Source organism: Amborella trichopoda, chromosome 4, assembly GCF_054954075.1.
Source record: "Amborella trichopoda isolate Santa Cruz 75 chromosome 4, AtrichopodaSantaCruz75HAP2 v2.0, whole genome shotgun sequence".
NCBI classification, from domain to species: Eukaryota; Viridiplantae; Streptophyta; class Magnoliopsida; order Amborellales; family Amborellaceae; genus Amborella; species Amborella trichopoda.
Genome location: NC_142339.1, coordinates 4,149,492 through 4,173,701, shown reverse-complemented (window position 1 = coordinate 4,173,701; position 24,210 = coordinate 4,149,492). Strand labels below are relative to the sequence as shown.

General features: G+C 32.5%; 1 protein-coding gene across 2 annotated transcripts; it reads right to left on the bottom strand.

Moving 5' to 3' along the window:
• Window positions 1-1,381: 1,381 nt before the first annotated feature.
• On the bottom strand, window positions 1,382-8,747 carry LOC18439310 (peroxidase A2-like). Of its 2 annotated transcripts, none has more exons than XM_088864425.1 (4): window positions 8,528-8,747; window positions 4,210-4,401; window positions 3,217-3,393; window positions 1,382-2,232 (listed from the first exon to the last, which is right to left on the bottom strand). In XM_088864425.1, the coding sequence occupies exons 1-4, from the start codon at window positions 8,726-8,728 to the stop codon at window positions 2,143-2,145; spliced, it is 660 nt and encodes a 219-aa protein (XP_088720551.1). In that variant the 5' UTR covers window positions 8,729-8,747; the 3' UTR covers window positions 1,382-2,142. The 2 variants fall into 2 exon arrangements, with proteins under 2 accessions (XP_088720551.1, XP_011625273.2); XM_011626971.3 differs by having other exon boundaries at window positions 3,217-3,382.
• Window positions 8,748-24,210: the final 15,463 nt, after the last annotated feature.

Genomic DNA, 24,210 nt, shown 5'->3' with positions numbered 1-24,210 from the left:
CATGGCATTTCCAAACCTACCAAAAGTAGGTCAAACTCTATGGAAGATTGTTAATGGGGCTATCTTATGAGAAGTTTGAAAAAGAGAGCAATCGTAATACCTTTGATCAGGAGGCCTGCTCTTTTGAGAGAGTCTTGAATTCAATCCAACACACCATTTGGTGTTGGATGTCGATAACGAAAGAAGGGAGGGGAATACTGGCCTCGGATATCTTTTCAAATATTATATAGGGTGGTAATTAATAGACCTAGAAGTGTATGGGTGAACCTTTCACATGGCTGCTTTAAACTCAATTTTGATGGCAGTTTAGTAGGAAATCTGAAGGAAATTCGGGGCCTATAAGCATTGGGGGTGTGATTAGTGATTGGTATAGTACCAAGATATTTTGATAGGCTGGCCGGGTTGGAGTGGCTAAATTGTGTTGTGGAAGGGGATTCTCTTCACGTCATCAAGTGGTGCAATAAGAGCAGAGGATTCCAAGGGATTTGGGATCCTTGTTGCTTCATATTTTGTAATTATTAGAATCCTTGACGATTTCCTTTCAACACGTGTATAGGGAGGCAAATTCGGAGGCTGATAATTATGCTAAGACTAGGGCTTCTTTATCAGCGAGTAGTAAAATAATAATAATAAAAATAATAATTGGTAATCGATAAGAAATTACATAGCACAATCATAATAAAAAATTTCATACAACATAATCCTTATAAGAGGCTAGTAAAAACTCAATTGAAATAAAATGCATCTTTAGTCTCCTCCAATGCTTCAAAATTTTCTAGTGCAATTACCAAACTTTCTAGTTTACTCATCAAACTTCTTTCCATTTTTTAACTTGTACCATAAATATTTTGATTTTGGTATCATAAATTTATTGCTTATTTGAAATTATATATAGAGAGATATTTGAAAGACTTCTATAATAAATAAATAAAAATAAGGCTTATCACAATAAAATTATGTTATTCCAATAACTTATCATGTTGAAACCAAAGTCTAATTATGTTAGCCTAACATAGCCATATTTTTCATATTTGGATGGTAATTTATTTCTCATAGTTCTTCCAAACATAGCCAAACAGTAGCAATGTATTTCCCAAATTGCATTTAAATACTACCCAAACAGTTATAATCCATTTGCAGGTAATGTATTACATAATAATGTATTATGCCTGTAATATATTTCACAGACAATATATTTCCAGGCATCCAAATGGCCCCTGAAAGTGTACCTCGCTGTTGTCCGGTATTTGCATCACCAGAAGAAAAAGTGCATCATGAATTGCAACAATGAAATTGCTTAAAGTGCATCATTCTCAATTAAAACCCATGAATCAAATAAAAAATTGAAAGAAAATTGAAAAGGAATGGAACTATAATTAGATTTGCCCCAAGAAGTCTCTGATATATCACCACAAACAATTAAACAAATAAAAAGCACAACCATATCACTACAAAATCCCATGATACCATTCTCTCTTAATGTTATAATTCAACATTTTTGGTTGTTCTTCACGTGCAACAACTATAATATTTCTTTCAAGAGACTTCCTACCAAAACAAAGCCACCCATTAGGTTATAATTCCACCCAAACCCTAAAAAAACCCTAGTTACATGCACTAGGTTCTTCTTCCCAAAAGAAAGAAGACTCACAGAAACATTAGCCCAAATTCATGGACCCTCCCCTGAACTAAGAAAAAAAAAAATAGAAACAAGCTAAGACAACAATTTTTATTAGTTTATTTTTTTTTGTGATTGAGAAACCAACTTGCTACATGGATTATGAAACCATGCAACATGGACGAGATAGCTTCAAAGCTAGCTACCATTGACCCTACTGCAATTTGTTCTTATTTGACCATTGGTGCCAGTCAATGGGCTTATATTACCCATCTTGATCATGGATTTCACAAAGCTTTCAAAGAAAGCACTTTGGTTACTAGCATAGTTTTGCACAATAGAGACTGTCGCACCACTAGTGGAGAACAACTCTTGGTCAGACTGGAGTAGGCCTCTGTTGCTCTCAAGATTAGTGAAGTACGCGTTGTCGAAACCATCCGGGGTTGTCGGGTCCAAGTCCGATAAGGTGGTGTCTCCACCACTTTGAGGACATGAACCCTGTAGAGTTGTCACATAAGATGAGTTCATGGTGGGATCGGCTGCCCCGGAACCACTAAAGTTGTATAGTCGATCCCTGAAAAACTGGCACTGTGCTCGCCCGAATGTGTGTGCCCCTGTAAAATAGAGCACTGATGAGTAGGCTAGATGTTTCCCCCATAGACACGTGAGAACAATTTCTAGGCAACTAAGGGTGAATCAACAAATTCTTAATCAAACTTGGTGTAGATTAGATGGAGAGTTCACAATTTTAGTTTCATGAACATAATGATTGTAAATCCTTTTGCATATTTTGGAAATTTTATTGCCGAATGCTAAATTACACTGATCTTTTTTTGTTGTTCAAATGGTAGTACGTAAAGAAGTTCAACCAGCCTTCCAGTAGGGACAAGTTCCTACAGCAACTCGCCCTGCTCTTATAAATGTAGTAAAAAATGTAAAAAACAAAAAATATAGAAAAATTGGGAAACATCATTATATTTGTTAGAAATAAGTTTTTAGACGATTTTGGCAGTTTTTAAGATGATGGGAGAAATTTTATATTTTTCATTTTTAGATTTTTTTAAATATTCAAAAGTTAAATGAAGATTTTTAATAATCTATGTTTTGTAGATCTTTGCCATCTTTTTAGTCTTTCAGTTTTTTCTTATTTTTAACTACTTTCTTAAGAACTACCCTTTTTCTTTTTTACTTTTTTTTGGTTGTACGTTACTCGGCCGAGTCTTTTACTCGCCTCGGTTAAGGTCGAGTATCTTGGAGTTTTTGAACCCTGGGTTCAACTTCAGAATTCCTTTTTCCTTACCACATATATTTTGCATGGCATTTCAATGGAATTCAATCTAAGAAATCCTTTGCTGATTTGGCATATATATCTCAAAGGCAACTTGTGTCCCTCTAAAGTAAAAGGTTCACTTCTAAATGAAACCATGGTTGGTTGAGCTGAATTAACCAAGCACGACTGTGTTGATAACTTCATATACACAGATCATACCAGTCTTGTATTTTCAAGGTCTTTGTCAGATTCAAACTCGAAAAAAAAAAAACAGATCCAAACTCAATAAAAAAAAAATAAAAAAAAAGAGAAAGTGGAGGGCTGGTACCAGAGAGAGCAACAACATCTGTCGTGTCGAGGCCAACATTTGAAAACTTGGTTGAAATGTTACTGATGCCTTCGAAAGGGCTCGGAAGATTGTTATTAGCAGCATCTTTATTCGCAGTAGTGCCATCCCTGCGCCCAAGTAGAACACTCCATGACGGACCACCAGCCTGTGCAGTCCCTAACAATGGGGATTTCCATCATCCTCTAAATTTTATTTGTACATTTCTCATGAACTCGGGGATGTAATTTTTTTTGGGATAATTTGACATTTGGATTAAACAACGGAAAGTTTTCTATATCCCACTAGGCCAATTCATATATGCCATTTTCTCTTAGCCATCAGATCCTCCCTTCAGCCATATTGACATAAGTGAGCCTCTGATCGTTTGATCTAGATCTGATATTTAAGAGAATTTTATTTTAATTTTTTTACAAATCATATGAACATGAGATTTTCCTGTAATCATATCAATGGGGCGCACCAAAAAGTTGAGAAAATATATAATATCAAATTACCAAACTGCTCATAAAACCCTCAAGGGTATTTTAGTTATTTTATTTTGTTAAAAATATTTCTTTATATCATTCTTAGGTGTCACCCTATGAGAGGATAGAAAGCCCCCAAAAAAAAATTTGATGTTAATATAATCTATAGAAATAAATTAAAAATAAAATAATAAATTCATATATGCCACCCCTCAGCTAGCCACCCCACATTTGGATATACACGTGATTGTGATGTCTTTGTAGTAAAAGTGAATGACCTTGCTATGTACTTTTACCTTGTGTATTCATCTAACTATATTCATTTAACCATTCCCAAAATTTTCGTGTGATAAAAAATATCCTACTGTAGGTGATTTCCTACCGGGTTTTATACAAAAAAGATCCACGACCATTGGGTCCTTATCCTAATCTACCCCATTGAGAGAGAAGTATTCATATGAGAGAAATAAATTGCAAAACGAGAGAGAGAGGGAGAGATATTGCGTACCAAAACAACTGAAACTTCAGAGGCAATGGCAAGGATATCAGCACATGAGACAATACCAGGGCACTGACTTTCCAAGTCAGCCTTTATGTTATCCACCACAGGGAATCCTCTCACAGAGCGACTATTTGGGACTGCATCCTTCTCACTAACGATGCTTGACGAATTATCCAGCAACAATGACCCATCACACCCCTACATCACAAGACAATGAGAGACAGAGATGGATTGTTCAAAAGAGAGAGAGAGAGATGGATTACATTTTAGAGAATTTTACGTGCAGATCAGAGAAAACTTTAGTATTACGACATTGTTCATAGCTGGTATAAATGAAGGTGAATGTCATAAATACATTTGTAGGATTAGGACATCAGGAGTGAAAGAAGCTTTGAAAATGATGAAGATAGGAAAACGCTTAGGACCGGATGATATTCCGATAGAGATTTAGAAGTGTATAGGGGATATTGGCATTAATTGGCTGATGAAGTTGTTCAACAAGGTGTTGTGAATAAAGCAAATGCCAGACGGATTTTTCAGGAAAATAGAGAGATATATAAAGATGTTGCACATGGAATTAGAGCTGGGTGGGTGAAGTGAAAATTTGCAACTGGAATTTTGTATGATCGCTGCATGCCAATGGAGCTGAAGGGTAAGTTCTATAGGACAGTTCTGAGACCAGCTTTACTTTATGGGTGGAATGTTAGGCGGACAAAAGAACAATATACAATAAAATGCATGTAGTGGAGATGAAAACATTGAGATGGATGGGTGACAAGATGGGATAGAATCTGAAATGTATTCATTTCAGATAATTTAGGTGTGGTACCAATAGGTGATAAGATGAGGGAAAGTAGACTTAGGTGGGCTGACCATGTATATCTTCAACCTAATATAGCACCTGTTAAGAGGTGCGAGTTAGTTCAAGTGGAAGGATTGAAAAGAGCAAAGGATAGGCCTAAAGGACGTGGTTGGAAGTAGTTCGAAAAGATGTGTAGACTTATGAACTCATTGAGAGTATGACCTTAAAAAGAGCAGAATAACGAACAAAGATTCGTTTAGCTAACCCCAATTAATTAAAAAAAAGATTATGATAATGATGACGATTACGGCATGGGTCATATTTGGATCATAATACAGTGAGGCTCTACTTTTCTTTTCTTTGCTTTTTCATTTTCATTTCACCCGTCAATTGAGAATCTAACTCTTAAACTGCTCCAAACACAAGAAAAATGATGTATTTGGTTGGACAATTAAAAATTCCAATTTTCGAACTATCCAAACAAACTCAAAAGTTTGATTTTCAACATAGGATAATGAGAACCAAAAAAACAGAAAAGAAAAAAATGAAACATGCTCACACATCCTATATAATTATTATATAATTATTACAAATATGAAAATACCCTCTAATTTTTGTATATTAGGCAATTACCTTTCTTGATTTTTTTTAATGTGAAATTCACCCTTATTTTTGGATATTCAAAATCCAAGGTCACCATGCGCGTAGATAACTTCTTGTTCACCCTTGTATAAAGGCATTTTTCAAAAAAAATGTAACTTCAAATATGGGAAATTCGAAGTTACTCTTGATTTCAAATTTTGAATATTCGAAGTTGCGTGGAAGATTTTCATTCAACTTTGGATATTCAAAATCAAAAGTCATTCTTGATTTCATATTTTCAACATCCAAAGTGACTTCCTTTTTCTTTATCTAAAAATGAAATAAGAAAGGACAACCTAACTGTGGATATTGAAAATCAAATGGCTCACTTTGGATTTTCAATCTTGAATGAGGGTAAAACTAGAACAAAAAATAAAAGACAGACAATCGGTAAGTACGTGTAAATACCAATTTTTTTTAAAAAAGTTTATAATTAGAGCATTTATATAGAAAATATGAAAGTTTCTTTAAAAAACTGGTGGGATCCCAATGTAGTACAGTCCAAAATATGGACCATATAATGCGGTAGGAACTCATCTCTCTTTTGAACACGTATTTAAATTTTTTATATTTTTTAATCAAAGGATGGGGTTTGCTAAGGTTATAATTTTAAACAATTAAAGTAAGGCCGACCGATGAGTAAGATGCAATTTTGGTATCAAAAAATTCTTAGGATGGCATGAGAACCTATTTTCATATCCAATTGTAACATTTTAAATTTAAAAAATGTTTTAAATCTTGTGGATTTATAAACACATGAAAATCTTGAAAATAGACAATCCACATAATATATCACAAGATGTACTACTATTTTTGGGACGTGAATTTTTTTTTTCTCCTATATCTATACATCTTGATATCGAGATGATCAATTAGATGGTTTTCCAACATTAAAACAACCGTTTTTTTTTTTACCAACCACATCAAAACCACGTTTTCATAATTTTTGAGTTGCACCTTATTTCTACAATATAAGTTGTAGACTGTATATAGACCTTTTTCCATACGGCAATCCATGCTCTTGCTTATATTTTATAACCATGGAGGGAGAGAGAGAGATACAATTTTTAACCGGATTGGATTACGATTTGTAACCAGATTATTGAAATTAAAGTGCCATTTATACCCCATATATGGGTAGCTGGTTACATGCACATGTGCACACATACTTACCGGAGTATGGTAAGAGTTCACTATGGCACTCTAAGGCTACATCCAACGCCAGTTCCTACTAATGTATGGACGATTGGTAATTGGAGTACGGCCCACTCGCTCATTCATTGCTAAAGAAAATGGTTTGATAAGGCTGGAGTCCTATGAAAATAAGTAAAACCTCATGTTACAACCTATCAAATATTTATAGTGTTGAAAAACTTTTAAATCGATCTCAGCTTGAACATTATGGTTGTGAAAAATAATTAGGATTTTAAATTCTAAAAATAGTGTATATTGCAACAAATCATCTAGACTATTTATTTCTCCCTTAAAATCCGCAAGAGTTTTTAAGTTTTAGATCTGCAAAATCTATACCATTTTTTAAGTTTCAAATTTTATTGTCGGTTTGGGACATGGATTTTAGAACCATCATGAAGATTTCTGATGGCCAAAGTGCTTTTCCGATGAGGATATGAGGTGAAGCTTTATTTTGTTTTTATAAAGCCTAGGCCCTATAGAAACTTCATACGAGAGGTAATCTCCATCCAAGAATAAATCCAACGGATGATAGATGTTGCTAAGGCTACCGTACAGGCTTGTAAAATAGTCTATTGGACTATGATACATTTTCCTTCCATGCACATGCACATCTTCTCCATAAGTGCATGATTGCTGAAGCAGTTAACACACACGTGTGTCAGTATGTTTGTGCCTCATGTGAGAGTGAGATTAATTGATTTCTATCATTTTTGCTTTTATGGGGTCCATATCGTATACAGTGGAAGTGAGGTGCACCTAAAAAATCGACCTGAAAGCGTTGTTCCCGACATTCAAATTCCCTCCTATCCCGAATGAGATAAATGGATATGGAAAAGGAAGGGAATTCAAGTAAAAAAAATATTGTCTTTTGTAATATATATATATATATATATATATATATATATATATATATATATATATATATATATATATAATCATACATTTCAAGATGATCATTTGTAAGGTTTTTCAACTTCAGAACTCTTTTTCTATTGAATTTTTGATGTGCCCCTTGGTATAAAGTAACAATCAACCTTATATAAACATTTTCTTTTATTTTAGCTCTTGAATTTGGGCGGTCAAACTCTCCAGAGGGAAATTAAAAAGGAAGAATTCAAAATTACGTTAGTTTCCAATTACCACAAAAACAAAAACTTCCATGTGTATTTATTTAGCCAATGATGGTTCTACACCTCTGCTAACACTCTGAAGAGATCAGCATGTAGCCATTACTTTTAAGTGGTAGAACCGCTTCTGATTAATTTTAGAACTTCCAAATTTCATACGTATTAGAAATCGAATCGGGCTCCGACTTGGCAGGGGTCCAACTCCCTAATCGAGCTTGAATGGTTTTTGATCCGGAAAGGGATATAGTAATAACAAAATAAATCAAAGAGCAAACGAGAAGTAGGAGTCCTTGAAATGGAGCTGGGGCATCTAATGTCCCGCCATCTATTCCAACTATTAACATATCAAAAAAAAAAAAAAAAGGAAAAACATAAAAATAAAAATTTTGAGATCCGAGATATTTCTAATAAGATAAATGATTTTTCAAACAATATTTAAAACACTGTCAAATAAAATCAAAGACAAATAATGATATAAAAACTCAAAAGAAAATAAATAATAATAATAATAATAATTAAAAAAAATAAAAAAAAGGGGGTAAAAAGTGATGAGGCATACATCAACAAAGCAGTCGTGAAAGTGGAGGCGGATCAAACTGGCACCGATGCGCACATCCGACTGGAAAGCCTGCTGAACAACGTTTCTCACAATGCTAGTCACGTTAGGGCAAGTGGTATTGTAAAAGCTAGCACTTAGTTGTGCATTGCCAACCCCAAATAACCCTACAATCAACCCCAACAAAGCAAGCAATGAACCCATCTCTCACTCAACCTCTCGCATCACCTTCATGGCTTTGCCTCTCTTATATATACAAACAACCCATGCCATCATCTTATCTGCCAAGCAACGAGTGGTACTCTATCACTTCAGTTTTTAAAACCCTACTTTTTCCCCATAACCCTCATCTTAACCTTTTGGAGAAAGAATGTAAAAATAAATATTATCAAAATTCTATAAGAGTTAAAACAATTTAATAATTTACCTATGATTTTTTATTTAATTTTAAAATACCCATAAAAGAATGCACAGTCTCGAGTTGGAATAGTTGTAAATAGGTAAAATGTTAAACAATTCATCTCATAAAAATATTTTGATTTTTTGTTTTTTTTTGTTTTTATAATTAGAATACACAAAGTCCTTTGATCACCACCATCCAATTTATCATCATAAAGAGTTACATTCTCTCTCCATCTACATCCAATTATGGCCATGGACAATGAGTTGTACTTTTCTTATTCATCATAATTTGCTATCTTTAAATTGTTAAAAAGCAATCAATATGTGTATTGTAACGTCATTACAAGCGTCATGAGTACCAATCTCAAATGATCATTTAGACACGACACATCTTCGCACTATTTAAAAAGAATAAAGGTAAGATGTATAAGTGAGATTAGGTGCTTTATAATTCAAGATAAAAAAGTTCAATAGGTACTTTAAAGTGAGATTTCAAGAATAAATTTTAAGAAGTGTTTTTGAAAAAATATGGCTTAAGATCTGACTCACTTATGTTATTTGGACCTAGAAACATGCTGGGTCCGGTTGATACACCAAAATGAGGCAAGTCTGACCAGAGCTAACTATTTCTTATACAATTTTTATTGAGAGTCAACCAAGTCAGGCACTGAGTTGGCCTCTGACTCTGGCTCATAACCCTATGAGTCACAGTCTGAGTTTTTCAAACACTTATCAAGAAAAGCGATTTAGATTTTTTTTGAATTGCCACACTTAAAATCATGTCTTTGTTTATTGCCATGCCAACAAAACCACCACATGATTTTTATGAGGACCTGATTTCTATGAGTCCATGTAGAAATGAGGCACCTCTTAAAACTCTATTATGAGATGGATTTTTGGACTTAATTTAAAGATATGTAATCTCTAACATGGAGATTATGATATGAACAAATAAATAAATTTTTAAAATTAAAAATAACAATTCTATTAAAAAAACATTTGGACCGGTAGTTTCAATTGTTTCTAGATGGAGCACCTATTTGCATCCATCTTTAAGATGGATGCTTTATATGTTTGGACCGCAAATAGAAATGCATGAAACAATTATTTTTTTTTATAATCCATTGAGTCGTAAAGGTGAGATTAAAAAAATAAAGCAAATAAAAAAAAAAAATTGTAAAAAAAGAGGGAAAAGGCTAATTCGTCATTTTATGCTTTGTCAAGGAGCATAAATGCATAAGAAAGGTCGGTGGAGTGTCTCTATACTGCGAAAGCTCTCTTCTTCGACGACTGGGGCCTAAGACCGGTTGAAGCACGTGGATATTTGCCACGAATTTATAAGGTGCCCTTCCTAAAACCGAATACTTTCTATACAGCCCTCGCTCTTTTAAGGGCAGAGTTTGTAGAGTATCCAATGGTTGAGATTTCACGAAGTCATATCTAACAGCCAAAATTAATCCTATATTTTTTATTTTTTATTTATTGAAGTAATATATTTATCTGAATTATAGGATGTCGGTTTATTTTTATAAATGTAACTAAATAATAATAATTAAAAAATTTGTAAATAAAAAATAACCAAAATAGCCTTAAATTTATTTCGATCAATATTTTTATTCAAAATATTTTTTTATTCAGTTCTCTTTATAAAATGAAGCTAAATCCCAAATTTCAGATTAATATTATTTTTAAATAAAAATAAAATTTATTTTTGGCCCTTGGAAGATGTCAAATTTTATAATAATATTCTTTTTTTTTTTTTATCATTTTTGAAGGGTTAGAACTTAGAGATACAAATCATGAGGAACAATGTTTGTATTAACATGCAACTTTTTGATACATTCGCCATCTATCTACAATAAAAAATAGATATCATAATCAAAATTTCATTTATAAGACAGTAAATGGTGGCACGAGATGTTGTCCAACAACTGGCCTCAAATTACCGAAATTGAAATTCAGAAGCATTTGAAGTAACAAAAAGATGAACTTTAGGGTTAATGAGATGTTCGGGGCGGCGTTAGGAGAAACTTATTGTCAAGAGGTTTGAGGACAAGTAATTATTTTGTTCTTTTATATGAGGATTCCTTCCCATGGATCCTTCCGTCTCAGGCAAAATTTACCGTCTCCGGATCTTATCACCTTTTAAAAACTGCATTCGACAGTGATGATCAATGTTTTGGATGGTGATGGAGAGAGTTGGACCGACCATGAAAGTCATGCAATGTTTTCAGTGCCTAGATTTCATCCGTATAAGTGGTCTAGTAGTATGACATTTTACCTAAATTATTCAATTTTAAAGGCTTAATCATGTTTACCCGTGAGCAAAAAGGCTGAATGATTGGTAGAATACAGAAATTGTATTTGGAGCCAAATGATATTCTACTCCCTCGGGAGTAGAATGGCCATTTACTCCTTTGGATAAAAGCCCACCTAGAATTAATTTGAGGATCTCAAATTATTTTTGGGATGTAACCTCATCAACCCATAGATTAATGTCAATAATTATTTTTTTTTCCAATGTTCCCTCGAAGCATTTGAAAAAAATAATGTCTAGAGATTGAATAGAGACCATCCAATTTTTAGATGGTGAGATTCAAAAAACTCAAATATCATTTTTTTTTGAATAATTATTTAATAATTCTTAAATGATTATCAAAATTTCAAATTGAAAAAAATACTCCCAAAGAGGTCTTTCTGACAGATGGAGTAGAAATAAACTATGCTCCCGAGGGAACACGTATACATACCCATATTTGTAGCCTTTCAAATCTTTGACACCCCAAAAGACAAAAAAAAAAAGGGCACATCTAAGTGAGATGAAAAAAGGGCACATCTAAGTGAGATGCTAGGGTCGGTCTCCCCTGGCATGCTGCTAAAAATGTGTAGGCATGTCTAGTTCCCAAAAGACAAAGTAGGACACCTCAGAGGTAGGATGAATTATTTGCCAAAGACTTTGATGCCAATAAATCATGGAATATAACCAAATATTGGACTCAATCATCTTTGGTATTTGTATGTGAAGCTTTTGCATAAAAGCAATGGGAAAAGCTGGGCGAGTCCCAGTCACGCTCATGATTCAGACTCGCCAAGCAATCGAATCTCAACCGGCAAAGTTTTGCTGATTCTTAATTTATATATATATATATATATATGGACTCGACCTAGGCCGAGTTTGTGAAGCCTGGCTAGTGTTCGGGGCTATCTAGCGAGTCCCAAGTCCCAACTCGATTCCATGTTTTGCAAATCATTAATTAACGATGTGTAAATATGTTCTATTTAATTTTTATTTTTTATGATGATTTGTGGAGTTTTCTTATTATATGGTATAATTCTCTCTTCTCCTTTTTTTAACTATTTCAAGCTATAAATCAATTTTTTATTATTATCCGAAATTCTTTTCCTATGTTCTATATAGCTATAATGAAATTTATGGATTCTTTGATTTTGTACTAAATTTTAATTATTTTGAACATATTTTACTTCTTTTTTTTTGATAATTTTTTGCTTTTCTAAACTTAAGCAAATAAGTTTAATCACACTCAAGCTCAAGTAGCAGTCGAGTCCCATGCCCAAGCCGAGTTTTTTAAAAAGGAAAATTGTTCCATGTATTTGCGGACACATTTTTACATTTACGTTCCCGAGATATAAAACATCTATATTAAAGATGGATGCAAATGAGTGGTCCATCTAAATATAGTTGAAACTAACCGTCTAAATGTTTTCTTCAGATAATTATTATTTTTATTTTTAATTCTTTTATTTTGTACTAAATTTTAATTATTTTGAATATATTTGCATTTTTTTTGATAATTTCTAGGTTTTCTAAACTTAAGCAAATAAGTTTAATCAAACTCACCCAAATTACTCATGCTCGAGCAGCAGTCGAGCCCCATGCCCGAGCAGAGTTTTTAAAAAAGGAAAATTGTTCCTGCATCGGGGGAAGACATTTTTACATTTATGTCCCCTGAGGTTTAAAGCATCGATCTTAAAGATTGATGCAAAGGGATGGTCCATCTAAAAATAGTTGAAACTAACGGTCTAAATGTTTTTTTTCATAAAATTAGTATTTTTAATTTTTTAAATTTTATTTAAAATTCAAAAATAAAATTTTAAGACCTGTTGTTAAATATTTATGAGAAACCGTGTTGTTAAATATTTAGGACCTGTCATTTTTTTTTTTTGTCATTTTCAAAGGCACATGGCTGCTAGGATATCGACACACCCAGCCATGTTGCATTAGCTGGCTACACTTGTGAATTATGCAATGTACTTGTCAATCAAATTATGTGAATTTAGAAATAGAAGAAATATTATGACAGCTAATGATCCACTGCAATTTCAAACCTATTGGATTCCAGCTTAGTTTAGTCCAATTGTTAGTTTCTCTTTTGCCAAGGATGAAGTTTCCTAGGCGCACTTTTGGCAACAGAAATCTTGATGATGGATCTAAATCAATTTTCAACACTGATGATAAAATTTGAAAGTCAAAACATGATACACATCTTGCAGATCTATAAACACTTAATTTTAAGGTGAAATAAACCCCTTAAATATACACGATTTTTTATAAAGATTAGAAGCGGTCTTATTTTTTTTTGTTTTCCCCGAGCATAAGAAGCCATAATTTGGGTTTTAGGTAAAAAGCTTGTGGTTAAATCTTAATAATGTGACAGAATTCTAACATTCTAATATTTGACATGTTTTATTAGGGTTTTTTTTTAATAAAATTGAGAACTAATTTGAGCAGCCAAAGGCTGTTTCACAGCGATGAGAACGAATTTTAATGCATATTATTATCCTATCTTTACTGAAAATAATTCTAACATTTTAATATAATGTAACAAAATTTGGGTTTTAGCTAAAAGCCATGATTTCTGATTTTTAAGTATAAAAAATTATCTGGGGAAGTCTTTAGTTTTGGTAGTGTTTAAAAAATCGGTGGGTCGAACTATAGTTCCAACTCGGATCATCAAACTCAAGGGGTATGATCAATAATCCATGATACATAGAAAAAAAGAAAGAAAGAAAAAAATGGGGGATGGAAAAGTGGCAAAAAAGAAAAAGAAAGAAAAAGCACTTAAAAATGAGAAATCAAGTTCAAAATGAAAATAAAAAAATAAAAAAAATTTAAATTAAAAATGATATAGATTTAAATCATGATAAAAAATAAAGCTCAAAATGAAAAAAAAACCAAATTTGCATCTTTTCATTTCATCTAATAGGAGCTAAAGATAAATTTTTTTTTTAGATATTTTAGAGTAATTGAAAAAAAACAAAATTATATGTTTTCTAAAGAGAAAATAGATGTAAAACAAAGGAGAATCGAAATAACCTGGGAATCAGACTCGTCGCCCACCCCTTCCTGTTTGAATAGGGAAAATTGAGCCATCTGATATGGCTTTTAAAACCTTGATTTGGGTGGACAAGTTGCATTTAAACAGAAAGTACACATTGCTGGGATTGGGATTTCAAACAATTTGCTACCACTTCCCCAATCTTTAGATATCAACAACCGATGGTTGAGATGTTTTCTTCCATAGCCCGGATCCTGTCCCATAGAGACCAACATGCTATCGCAATTCATAAAAGCCATATGAAGTACCCAATTAGTCAATGAGTGGAAGTTTCTATAAGGCTTAGGTGTGAGAAAATACGGAATTTTAATGTATTTATGAGCACTTAGGGCTTATTGAAAATATGTACAAGAGCTCCAATTTATAGGATTACAAAGCTGTGTATTACTAAAAAAAAAAAAGTAACATATACAATGATTTACCTTCCTAATATGGGTACGCATAAAAAGAAAGAAGATATTGTATACAAGAGTAAATTTAGGTTTCTATAATTTCACTAGACACCTTGTCCTGAAAACACTTTGGACATGAAAAATCTCTATGATTGCTTTAAAATTAATTTCAACCACCGATTTTGAAATTTGTAACTCAAAAAATACTACAGATCTTGCAAATCGGTACACGCTTGAAAATGAACAGTCTAGATAATGTATTATAGCATACACTATTTTAGAGTTTGAAATTTTAATTTTTTTTCACAACCATGGTCAAAGTCAATATGATCAATTTGAAGGTTTTCCAATGCTAAAACTATAATTTTCTCTGAATTGAGGTGGGGCTTTATTTATTTTGATGGTGCAGCCCTATCAAAACATTTTCCTTAAAAATAATAATCCCATTCCACTATTAGGATATAGGACAATTTATATGCAAAATTATATAAGTAAAGGTGAGGGGCACGACGTCATGTTTTGAGTTTTATTCATATCACAGGTAAGAGACGCCGGCCCTGCTAAACTGACAAAAATAAATAAATAAATAAAATAAAAGTGAGGGGGCCTACAATGAATGGAACTGATGTGCTTGTGGCTGTTGAATGAATTTAGTTGGAAGAAGATTCTCCTTTGTTATTTTTGGGGCTTGCATGAAGAAGGCTCTCACATGGACGTACTTTCCTTTTCCATTATAGGGAGAGGGATGTTCTTTTCATTATAGAAATATTTATTGAGCGAATGTAGGATGCTTTTGCAGGAGCACATTATGTATTTACTCTCTCTTGCCCTCTATATGAAAGACATACTTTTTTTTTTTTTATGACACTTTGGAATTCATTTTGAATCATTGGGTGAGGCTGCTCCAAAAATATGTTTTTTTTTTTTTTTTAATATTTAGATTTTCACTATTACTATTAATTTTTGATTAGTTAACGATTTTTTCATTGAGAAAATGAAAAATACAATGCAAAAAAAAAAAAAAAAAAAAGAAAGAAAAAAAGAAAAGAAAAGAGAGTAACGAGCAAAAAGGAAAAGAATATAAAAGCATGAGAAAGGAAGGGTAAGGTGAACGGGGAGAGCTAGAATCACATCACATCACTTGCTCTGGTCAAAGAATCAGCTGCTGCATTTCTCTCATGGTCGATATGGGTAAAAACAACCTCCTCACCTTCAAGATCCAACAAGATTCAATCCAAAATCTAAGTACATTGCCATCATATTGTGTTTGGGGCTTTGCACTATTTCATGACATTTAAGGGGTAACCTTCAATAACTACATGTGCTAAGTCCTATGTGAATCTCCTCACTCTATAGTGCAATGCCCATTATTCTGCTTCATTGACAGTATAACTATCCAGATTACCATTATCCAAAAGTTGGAGAGCCTTATTCAGTATAAAGATGTTACTTTTTCTAGGCACTTAAAGCATATATCTTATTTATTTATTTATTTTAATTTGATCACTAAGTTGAGGAGGCCACATAAAAAAAGAAAAAAAAAAAAAAAGAAACAAAAAGGTGTTGTCCTATTAGTGCTTCTATGGTTTTACCTGGTAAAGTGAATTCCTAAATGCTCTCAAGGCAGTATATAATAATACTTTCCAGCTATTTAATTTCGCAATGTTTTTTGAACAATTAATACCTTTCAAAAAAACTTTATTTAAGTTTCCCATATTGAAATATTATCTTGTAGGACCAGGTCCTACATGTTTCACATAGATCCAGACGACAGCTGCTGGATTCCTATAATGAATGGTGGAGATTATTTCCTATAAGGTGACAGATTATTACCCATCTCACATATCAGGGTCATCTCCAATCAATTGTCTTATGCATGCTTGGCTCATTATACACGTATTGGGTGTTATCTGGAAGTGGGAGAAGAAACAAAGGAATAATAATAAAAAAAAACATAAGGGATTGCAGTATTTACTTTCGATGAAAACTGGTTCATTTACTTACAATCATTTTTTGTAAAATTTGATAGCTTGGATGTTTCGTAAAGTTCAAATTTTTTTTTTTTTAAGTTTAAGCTTGGTTACTAGAATAATTGCAACCACCCAATTTTGCATCTAATGGTTAAGATTAATGTGATCATCTTGTACCAAATGTAAATGGTCTCATTCTATACTTTCTTAAAATGTAAAAAAAAAAATGATCAAAATATCCTTGAGAGTAGCGCAATTTATCTTTTTATATATTTGCAAGTATTCTAATTCGTGATCATGTATGTTTTCATTGGGTATTTTGAAATTAAATCAAATACTATGTGTTACAAGAAGACCATTTGTTACAAGAAGATCACACTTGCTATTAACCATTAGATGTCAAACTAGATGGCTTGGAGTATGACACAACGTTCAATAAATATTTTTGTTTAATTTTGAGTCTAGTCAATGACACACTCACAACCATCCGTTTGACATTCATTTGAAATCTGACGGACAAGACTAATTGTTCCTTTTTAACAGTTTTACCAATCTCAACTATGTGCAGGGTTGCTGTATCTCATCAAACTACCCCCAAATATACTAGGGAAAGCTTGCTATGTTCCCCCTACAACATAGAAGTTCTATGTTCCCCCTTATCCAACATCTATTTTTTAATGGAAGGCTAAGATTGTCCCAATCACAATGTCACGTCTCTACACTGTTTTAATTTTAATTTTTTTTTTTATAAACTGTTTTGATACCAAAATTTGGACGTCAATTCCTATATTAAACTCACACAAGCGAAAAATATAAAAAAAAAAATTTTAATAAAATAAAATGACCAAAATACCTCTAAAAGATTCAAGGGGTATTTTGATCATTATTTTTTATCGAAAAATTATTGTTAATATTTTTTATAGGTGCACCCCAATGAGAAGATGGCACGGATCAAATTTCATATTAAAAAAAATTGTATTAAAAAAACTAAAAATAATATACTTTGATATATCGGATCTAAGATCAAACGGTGAGTGACTCTCTTGATAAAAAATGGACGGCTGGATGGTAAAGGGAGCATAGAACTTCTATGTTGTAGAGAAAACATAAAAAACTTTCCCAATATACTATACCCATGATGACAACAATTTTTTAACGACATAAAAATATTGCGGGAACATTTTTAAAATCCATCGAAAGATCTGAGTTTTTCATAAAGTATTCAAAACGCTGCGATTCTTCATTGAACTGATCATAAGTACTGCTTTTTATCTTTAGCACAAAAAAAAAATCTTTTGAATTAAAAAAAAAAATTTCATGCCATTTAAATTCAAAGTTTTTGAAGATTCGTATCAGCTTCATTGATTTGAAATCTTGGAAAATTGGTAGTGATATAAGTTAAACTATAAGTGGACGACCCATATAAGGAAAAAGTTTATAACAAAGGAAAAGTTTATATAAGGTGGCAATTTTAGTTATAAAAGGTAATCTACATAGTCCACTTTAATTGGAAAATGTAGCTTACACACAATTTTAAAAGATGTGCCAGATGACAATATCTTGAAAGGTGCAGTTTGCATAAGGTTGCAATTTTAAACAATCAAAATAAGGTGTACTTTCAAACTTTGCCGTAAGATGCAATTCTGGAGGCGAAAATTCTTAGGGTGGCCCCATAATTCATTTTTATCTTTAATTATAAAATTTTAAACTCCAAAAATTATTCAAATCAAACAAATCTAAAAACACATGAAATTCATGAAAATGGACGGTTCAAATAATGTGTTGTCAAATGTACTATTTTTGGAACTTAAAATCTTTTTTTTTTCCCATATCTATACATCTCAACATCGAGATGATCAATTAGATGGTTTTCTAATGTCAAAACAACCTTTTTTTTGATCGATTTTTTAGGTGCACCTTAATCCTACAATATAAGGTGTCAATCATGTATAAAAATTTTTTATCTAAAAAAATGCCAAATCTATCCCGTCTAAGTAAAATAAATGGTATAAAGCACTGTATCCTTACTTCTACAAGCAAATTTTCTGCCTAATATAAACTACACTCACATGATAGCAGGAGAGAGATTAACTCCATGGCTGATAATACTTCTAGAATTTCCAGTTCATCGTCGAGTTGTAATATCTTGGAGGTGCCAATATTCACCTAGAAGCCCAATTTTAATAAGCAAAAACTCTACAATTTTAATAAGCAAAAAGAGTTTTTTTATTTATTGAAAAAGTTTATATAAGGTTGCAACTTTAAAACGTAAAATTAATGCTGCACCTCTAAAATCCATCTGAAAAAATTGTTTTAATATTAAAAAACTTTTTTATTGATCATCTTGATATCGAGATGTATAAATATTAAAAAAAAAAAGAAAAACGATTTCAAGCTCTAGAGTAGTGCATCTTGCAACACATTATCTAGACCGTCTACTTTCAAGATTTTCGTATATTTGTCGATCTACCTGATTTTAACCATTTTTAGAGTTTAAAATCTTATAATTAGATATGAAAACAGATTTTAAGATAATCCTAAAAATTTTTTGCACCAAACTTACATGTTATGAAAAAATTTGGAGGTGCGCCTTAATTGGATTGTTTAAAGTTGCAACCTTATAGAAACCACACCCTTTATTTATTAGATGTCAACAACGTTAAAATGTTAAAACTCAAAATTTAGTAAAAGAGATTTCCCATTCTTGTATCATAGTCAACTTGCCTTTGTATCAAGAAACTGGAAATCTTATTTCCTAATCCACTACTAAAAAGCAAATAAAATCCATCACTCAAATCCAATTTGATAGGTAAATTTTAACAGAGTTTATGGTAAGATTACTTGATGTCACACTTTTAGCCATTACATTTAAAAAAGGGTGGCCAGAAGTATATGCCATTAATTAGGTTCAAAGTTCTTTTTATTTTTATTTTTCTGAACTTCATGACGCACATCAAGCATTCAAGCTGTCCGATTTCATATTTGACGGCTAGGGTAGATTGGGACTTCCTTACAAAGATAAATATTCTTAGTATACAATTTCAAATAAAAAACTAGTTGTGACTTGTCCTATTATTTTAAGCCAAAAGATTTCATGCTTATGATTGGAGCGGTGTTTTAAAAAATGCCGAGTCAAACCGGACTCGCCCGGTTCGACTCGGGAATGGCATAGTCTGTGCTGGTTCTAGTATTTTACACGGAATCGCCCGATTCCAGAGAGAACCGGGCGATTCTGTATAGTGAATAGCCGATTCACAGTACCGAACCGGTGAGTCTCGTGAAGAACACGGGCTGTACAGTGTTCTTCACTGGTTTCTTCAAATTTTGTATTTTTTTTTATCATTTTTCTTCTTTTTTTGCCATGTGATCGAATATTCAGGCTTTATGCAGCTTTTTTCAGCCTTTTCATGCATTACATGGTGGAAAAATTTCAATTTTTTGGATCATGAAAGTTGCGGGTTTTAAGGTTTCCGCTTTTCGTTTTGTTCTGTGAAAAGTTTGAGGCATATTGATCGTAAATGTATTCATTAGAAATTTCTGTTACGAATTTGTGATTATCTTTAAGAAAAACAGATTAATTTGGAGATTGAAGCCACGGGTTCACGAAACCAGGTAAGAACTCTGCTTTCTTTCTTTTTTTTCCACCGTTTGATCAATTTCAGTCCATATTTTGAAAATAATCAGTTAAATTTGTATAAATTTGTAGGGTTTTAAATCTTTATCGTGTCTTTTATCATTTACTATATTACTCAAGTACAGCCTGAGTTTTTAGAAGAATACAGTGATGTCTGTGAAAAAAAAAATTCTGCTGTTTTTTTTTTTTTTCCGCCTTTCGATCTATTGTTCACGATATATTACAAATAATGCGTTAGATTTATAGGGTTTTAAATCATTATAGTCTTGTTTATAATCAGATGTATTCAATTTGATCTGATTTATTCAATTTGAGCTTCATTTTTTAGATTCAATGACTGTTGTCTGTGAAGAACTGCGGTTTTTTTTTTTTTTTTTGGCTCAATTTAATCAATTTGATTTGATTTATTGATGATAATGTGTTCATAATTTAGGGTTTTGATTCCTTATAGTGTTGTTTATCAAATTATGTACTCAATTGGATGTAATTTATTCGTTTGGACGTGGATTTTTTAGTTGAAATGGCTTATGTAAGGTGGCTCTGTGAAGAACAGATTTTTCATTTTTTTTTTTTTTTGTAATCCATGATCAAATTTTTTGAAAATTTGTGATTTTTCTGAAAAGATGTGAAAATCGTGAGAAGGTTTTGATTATCATGAGGTATTAAACCATATTTTTAATTATTATTGTTTGAGTTTGCTGTACTTCTTTTTCTTTTTTTTTTATCCATGATCGAATTTTTTGAAAAATGATGATTTTCCTAAAAGATGTTAAAATCGTGACCAGGTTTTGATTATCACAAGGTATTAAACCATATTTTTAATTTTTATTGTTAAAGTTTTTGTTGAAAAAATTGTATGTTGATAGATTATTTATGCAAAAAAATGCATGTTATTGTATTTTTAATACAAAACTGTATTTTTTAAATTTGTTGTTAATGCATTTTTGAGTTGGAATGACTGATGTTAGGTGGCTCTATGAAGAATTTTTTTTATTTGTTTTTTTTTTTAGTACATGATCGATTTTTTTTGAAAAATCGTGATTTTCCGAAAAGATGTGAAAATAGTGACCAGGTTTTGATTATCATAAGGTATTAAACCATATTTTTAATTTTTTTGTTAAAGTTTTTGTTGAAAAAATTGCTTGTTGATAGAATATTTATGCAAAAACATACATGTTATTATATTTCTAATGAAAAACTGTATTACATTTTTAATGTAGTTTTGCATTAAAAATGTATTTTCAATTTTTAAAATTTTGAACGCAAAACATACATGTTAAATTGTATTATCGTGAGGAATTAAATTGAATATCATTGTAAAAAATTGTAAAAAAATCGTGGCATGTATGACAATTATATTTTCTTGTATTTTTTTAATTTTATTATTGAATTTTTAATGCAAAAAAAGTATGTTCTTGATAATTGAGTTGTAGCCATATTTAGAGCTTGCATTTTGTATTATATTATCCTGTATGTTTGTAATTGATATGTACGAAAATATTATTGTCAATAGAAGTATTTTGCAATAACAAATAACAACAAATATAACTACATGAACTACCCCAACATATTATCACTACACATGGTGATTATTTTTCTTATTGAACTGTCAGGTTAATTTTTAACTTTTTACATATTAAAACAGTTGAATCATGTCAAGATCTGCAGAAGACCCTGCATGGCAACATGGGGTCAAACTTGATCCCAACAAAAAAGACAAAATTATTTGTAATTACTGCCAAATAGTGATAAGTAGTGGGGTACATAGGTTAAAGCAACACTTGGTAGGAGTTAAGGGAGATGTTTCTGCATGCAGTAGTGTCTCTAGTAATGTAAAAAAACAGATGACTGCATTTTTTAAGGCTGACAAAAGTAAAAAAATTGTCAAACATAAGATGAATGAGAAGATATCTAGTTTATATACGCCATCAAGCAGGAATGATCTAGAAGAGCAATATAATAATGACCTAGAAGAGCAATATAATAATGACCTGGAGATAGCCACAAGAATGAGTTTACATGAACAATATCAGAGGGAACGTGGGTTTAGAATGCCCCGTGGTTATGACATAGGCATGCATGGTGGGTCTAGCTCAGACATGCATGGTGCGTCTAGCTCAGACATGTATGGCGGGCCCAACTTAGACGTGCATGGAGGGCCTAGGTCGAGCAGGTATGGCGGGCCCAACTCAAATATGTATGGAGGGGTTGGTGGCAGTATGTGTCAACAAGAATCAAACGTTGAAGAAATAATTCCTAGCTTATCTAGGAGTGTTAGTATTGCAGGTCATGATCGTATAGACCTATTTTTCTCAAAGCCTAAGTCACAACAGATGAGCCTAAAAGATATGGTTAAATGTACAAGAAACAGTTGGGGAGATATATTGGTAAATGATTCTACGATAAAGGGATTCCCTTTGATGCAGCCAATAGCCCATATTTTTCACCTATGGTCAGTGCAATCTAGAAAGCCGGGCCCGTGTTAAAACCCCTGACGGCATATGAGCACATTGGGTCAATATTAGATGAAGAGGTGGAAGAAGTCAGAAAGTGGATTGCAGAACATAAACATAGTTGGCCAAAGACAGGCATTACTCTTATAAGTGATGGTTGGTTGAATAAAGCTAGCAAAAAGGAGTTTGTAAACTTCTTGGCCTATTTCTCAAAAGGTCTAGCTTTTTTGTCTAGCACAGACGTATCAGGGACGAAGAAGAATACAAACTTCTAGGTATGACTATATGATCAGATAGTGGAGGAGGTGGGAGATAAGCATGTAGTCCAGTTTATTACGGACAATATGCGTGTATGTATTTCTGTGGGCAGCAAGTTGATGGATAAGAGGAAGCATCTAGTATGGACCCCGTGTGCTGTACACAGCATCGATCTTATGTTAGAAGAGATCGGTGAGATCAAAATTGTAAAGGAGACTCTAGAGGAAGCAAGGTTGGTGTCGAGATTTATATACAACCACTCTAAAATTTTATTTCTGTTTAGAGAACACTTTAAGTAAAAAGAGATAATCAGGCCTGACATAACCCGCTTTGCGCCCGATTACTTAGCTGTAGACTCCATTCGGGAATTTGAAGGTGCATTAAAGAGATTGTTTACCTGTGAAGAGTGGTTAAATGACCGCCTCTCGAAGTTCAGTACCAGTATAAAAGTGGACGACATAATCTCAAATAGGAGGTTCTGATCTCGATGTTCTAACGTCGTAGAGGCCACTGCCCCTTGGTCACGGTGTTAAGAATGGTGGATGCTGACAAGAAAGCTACCATGGGCATCATTTATGAAGGTATCGAGAGGGCGAAATCAGTTATTGGGGAGAAGTGTAGTTTTGTTAGCAAAGTAATCGAGATTATAGAAAGGAGGTGGAACATCAAATTTGGACGTCCAATTCATTATGCTGGTAAATATATATTTATATCATTAGAATGTTTCATTTTAAATCATTTTTTTATGAAATTGTAAATGACATTTTTCTATCTATATATTTTCTAGGTTACTACTTCAACCCAAAATTTTTCTATTTGACACCTGAACATCCCTACAAGATTATGGAAGGGGTCAGATACATTATTGCAAGGTTGGAGAGAAGCCATCGAAACCAAGTAGCAACAATACTAGAGGTATTATTTAATGTTTGGGTACGAACTTCATTAAGATGTTATATTTGTGAGGAATAATGCACTAAAACGAAATATATTTGTTTTAGCTTGCTATGTATAGGGATTCTATAGGATCCTTCGGAGCTAGACTTGCTAGGAACTCTCGAACTAAGATGGATCCAGGTTATCCCCTAGCTAATATTTTGTTCATTAATATATTTAATCTTATGATTTGTTCTTGCCCTTATAATGCTTTTTGCATTTTAATCCAGCTGAATTGTGGGAGATGTATGGTATTGACGTACCTCACCTAAAGAGAATAGCAA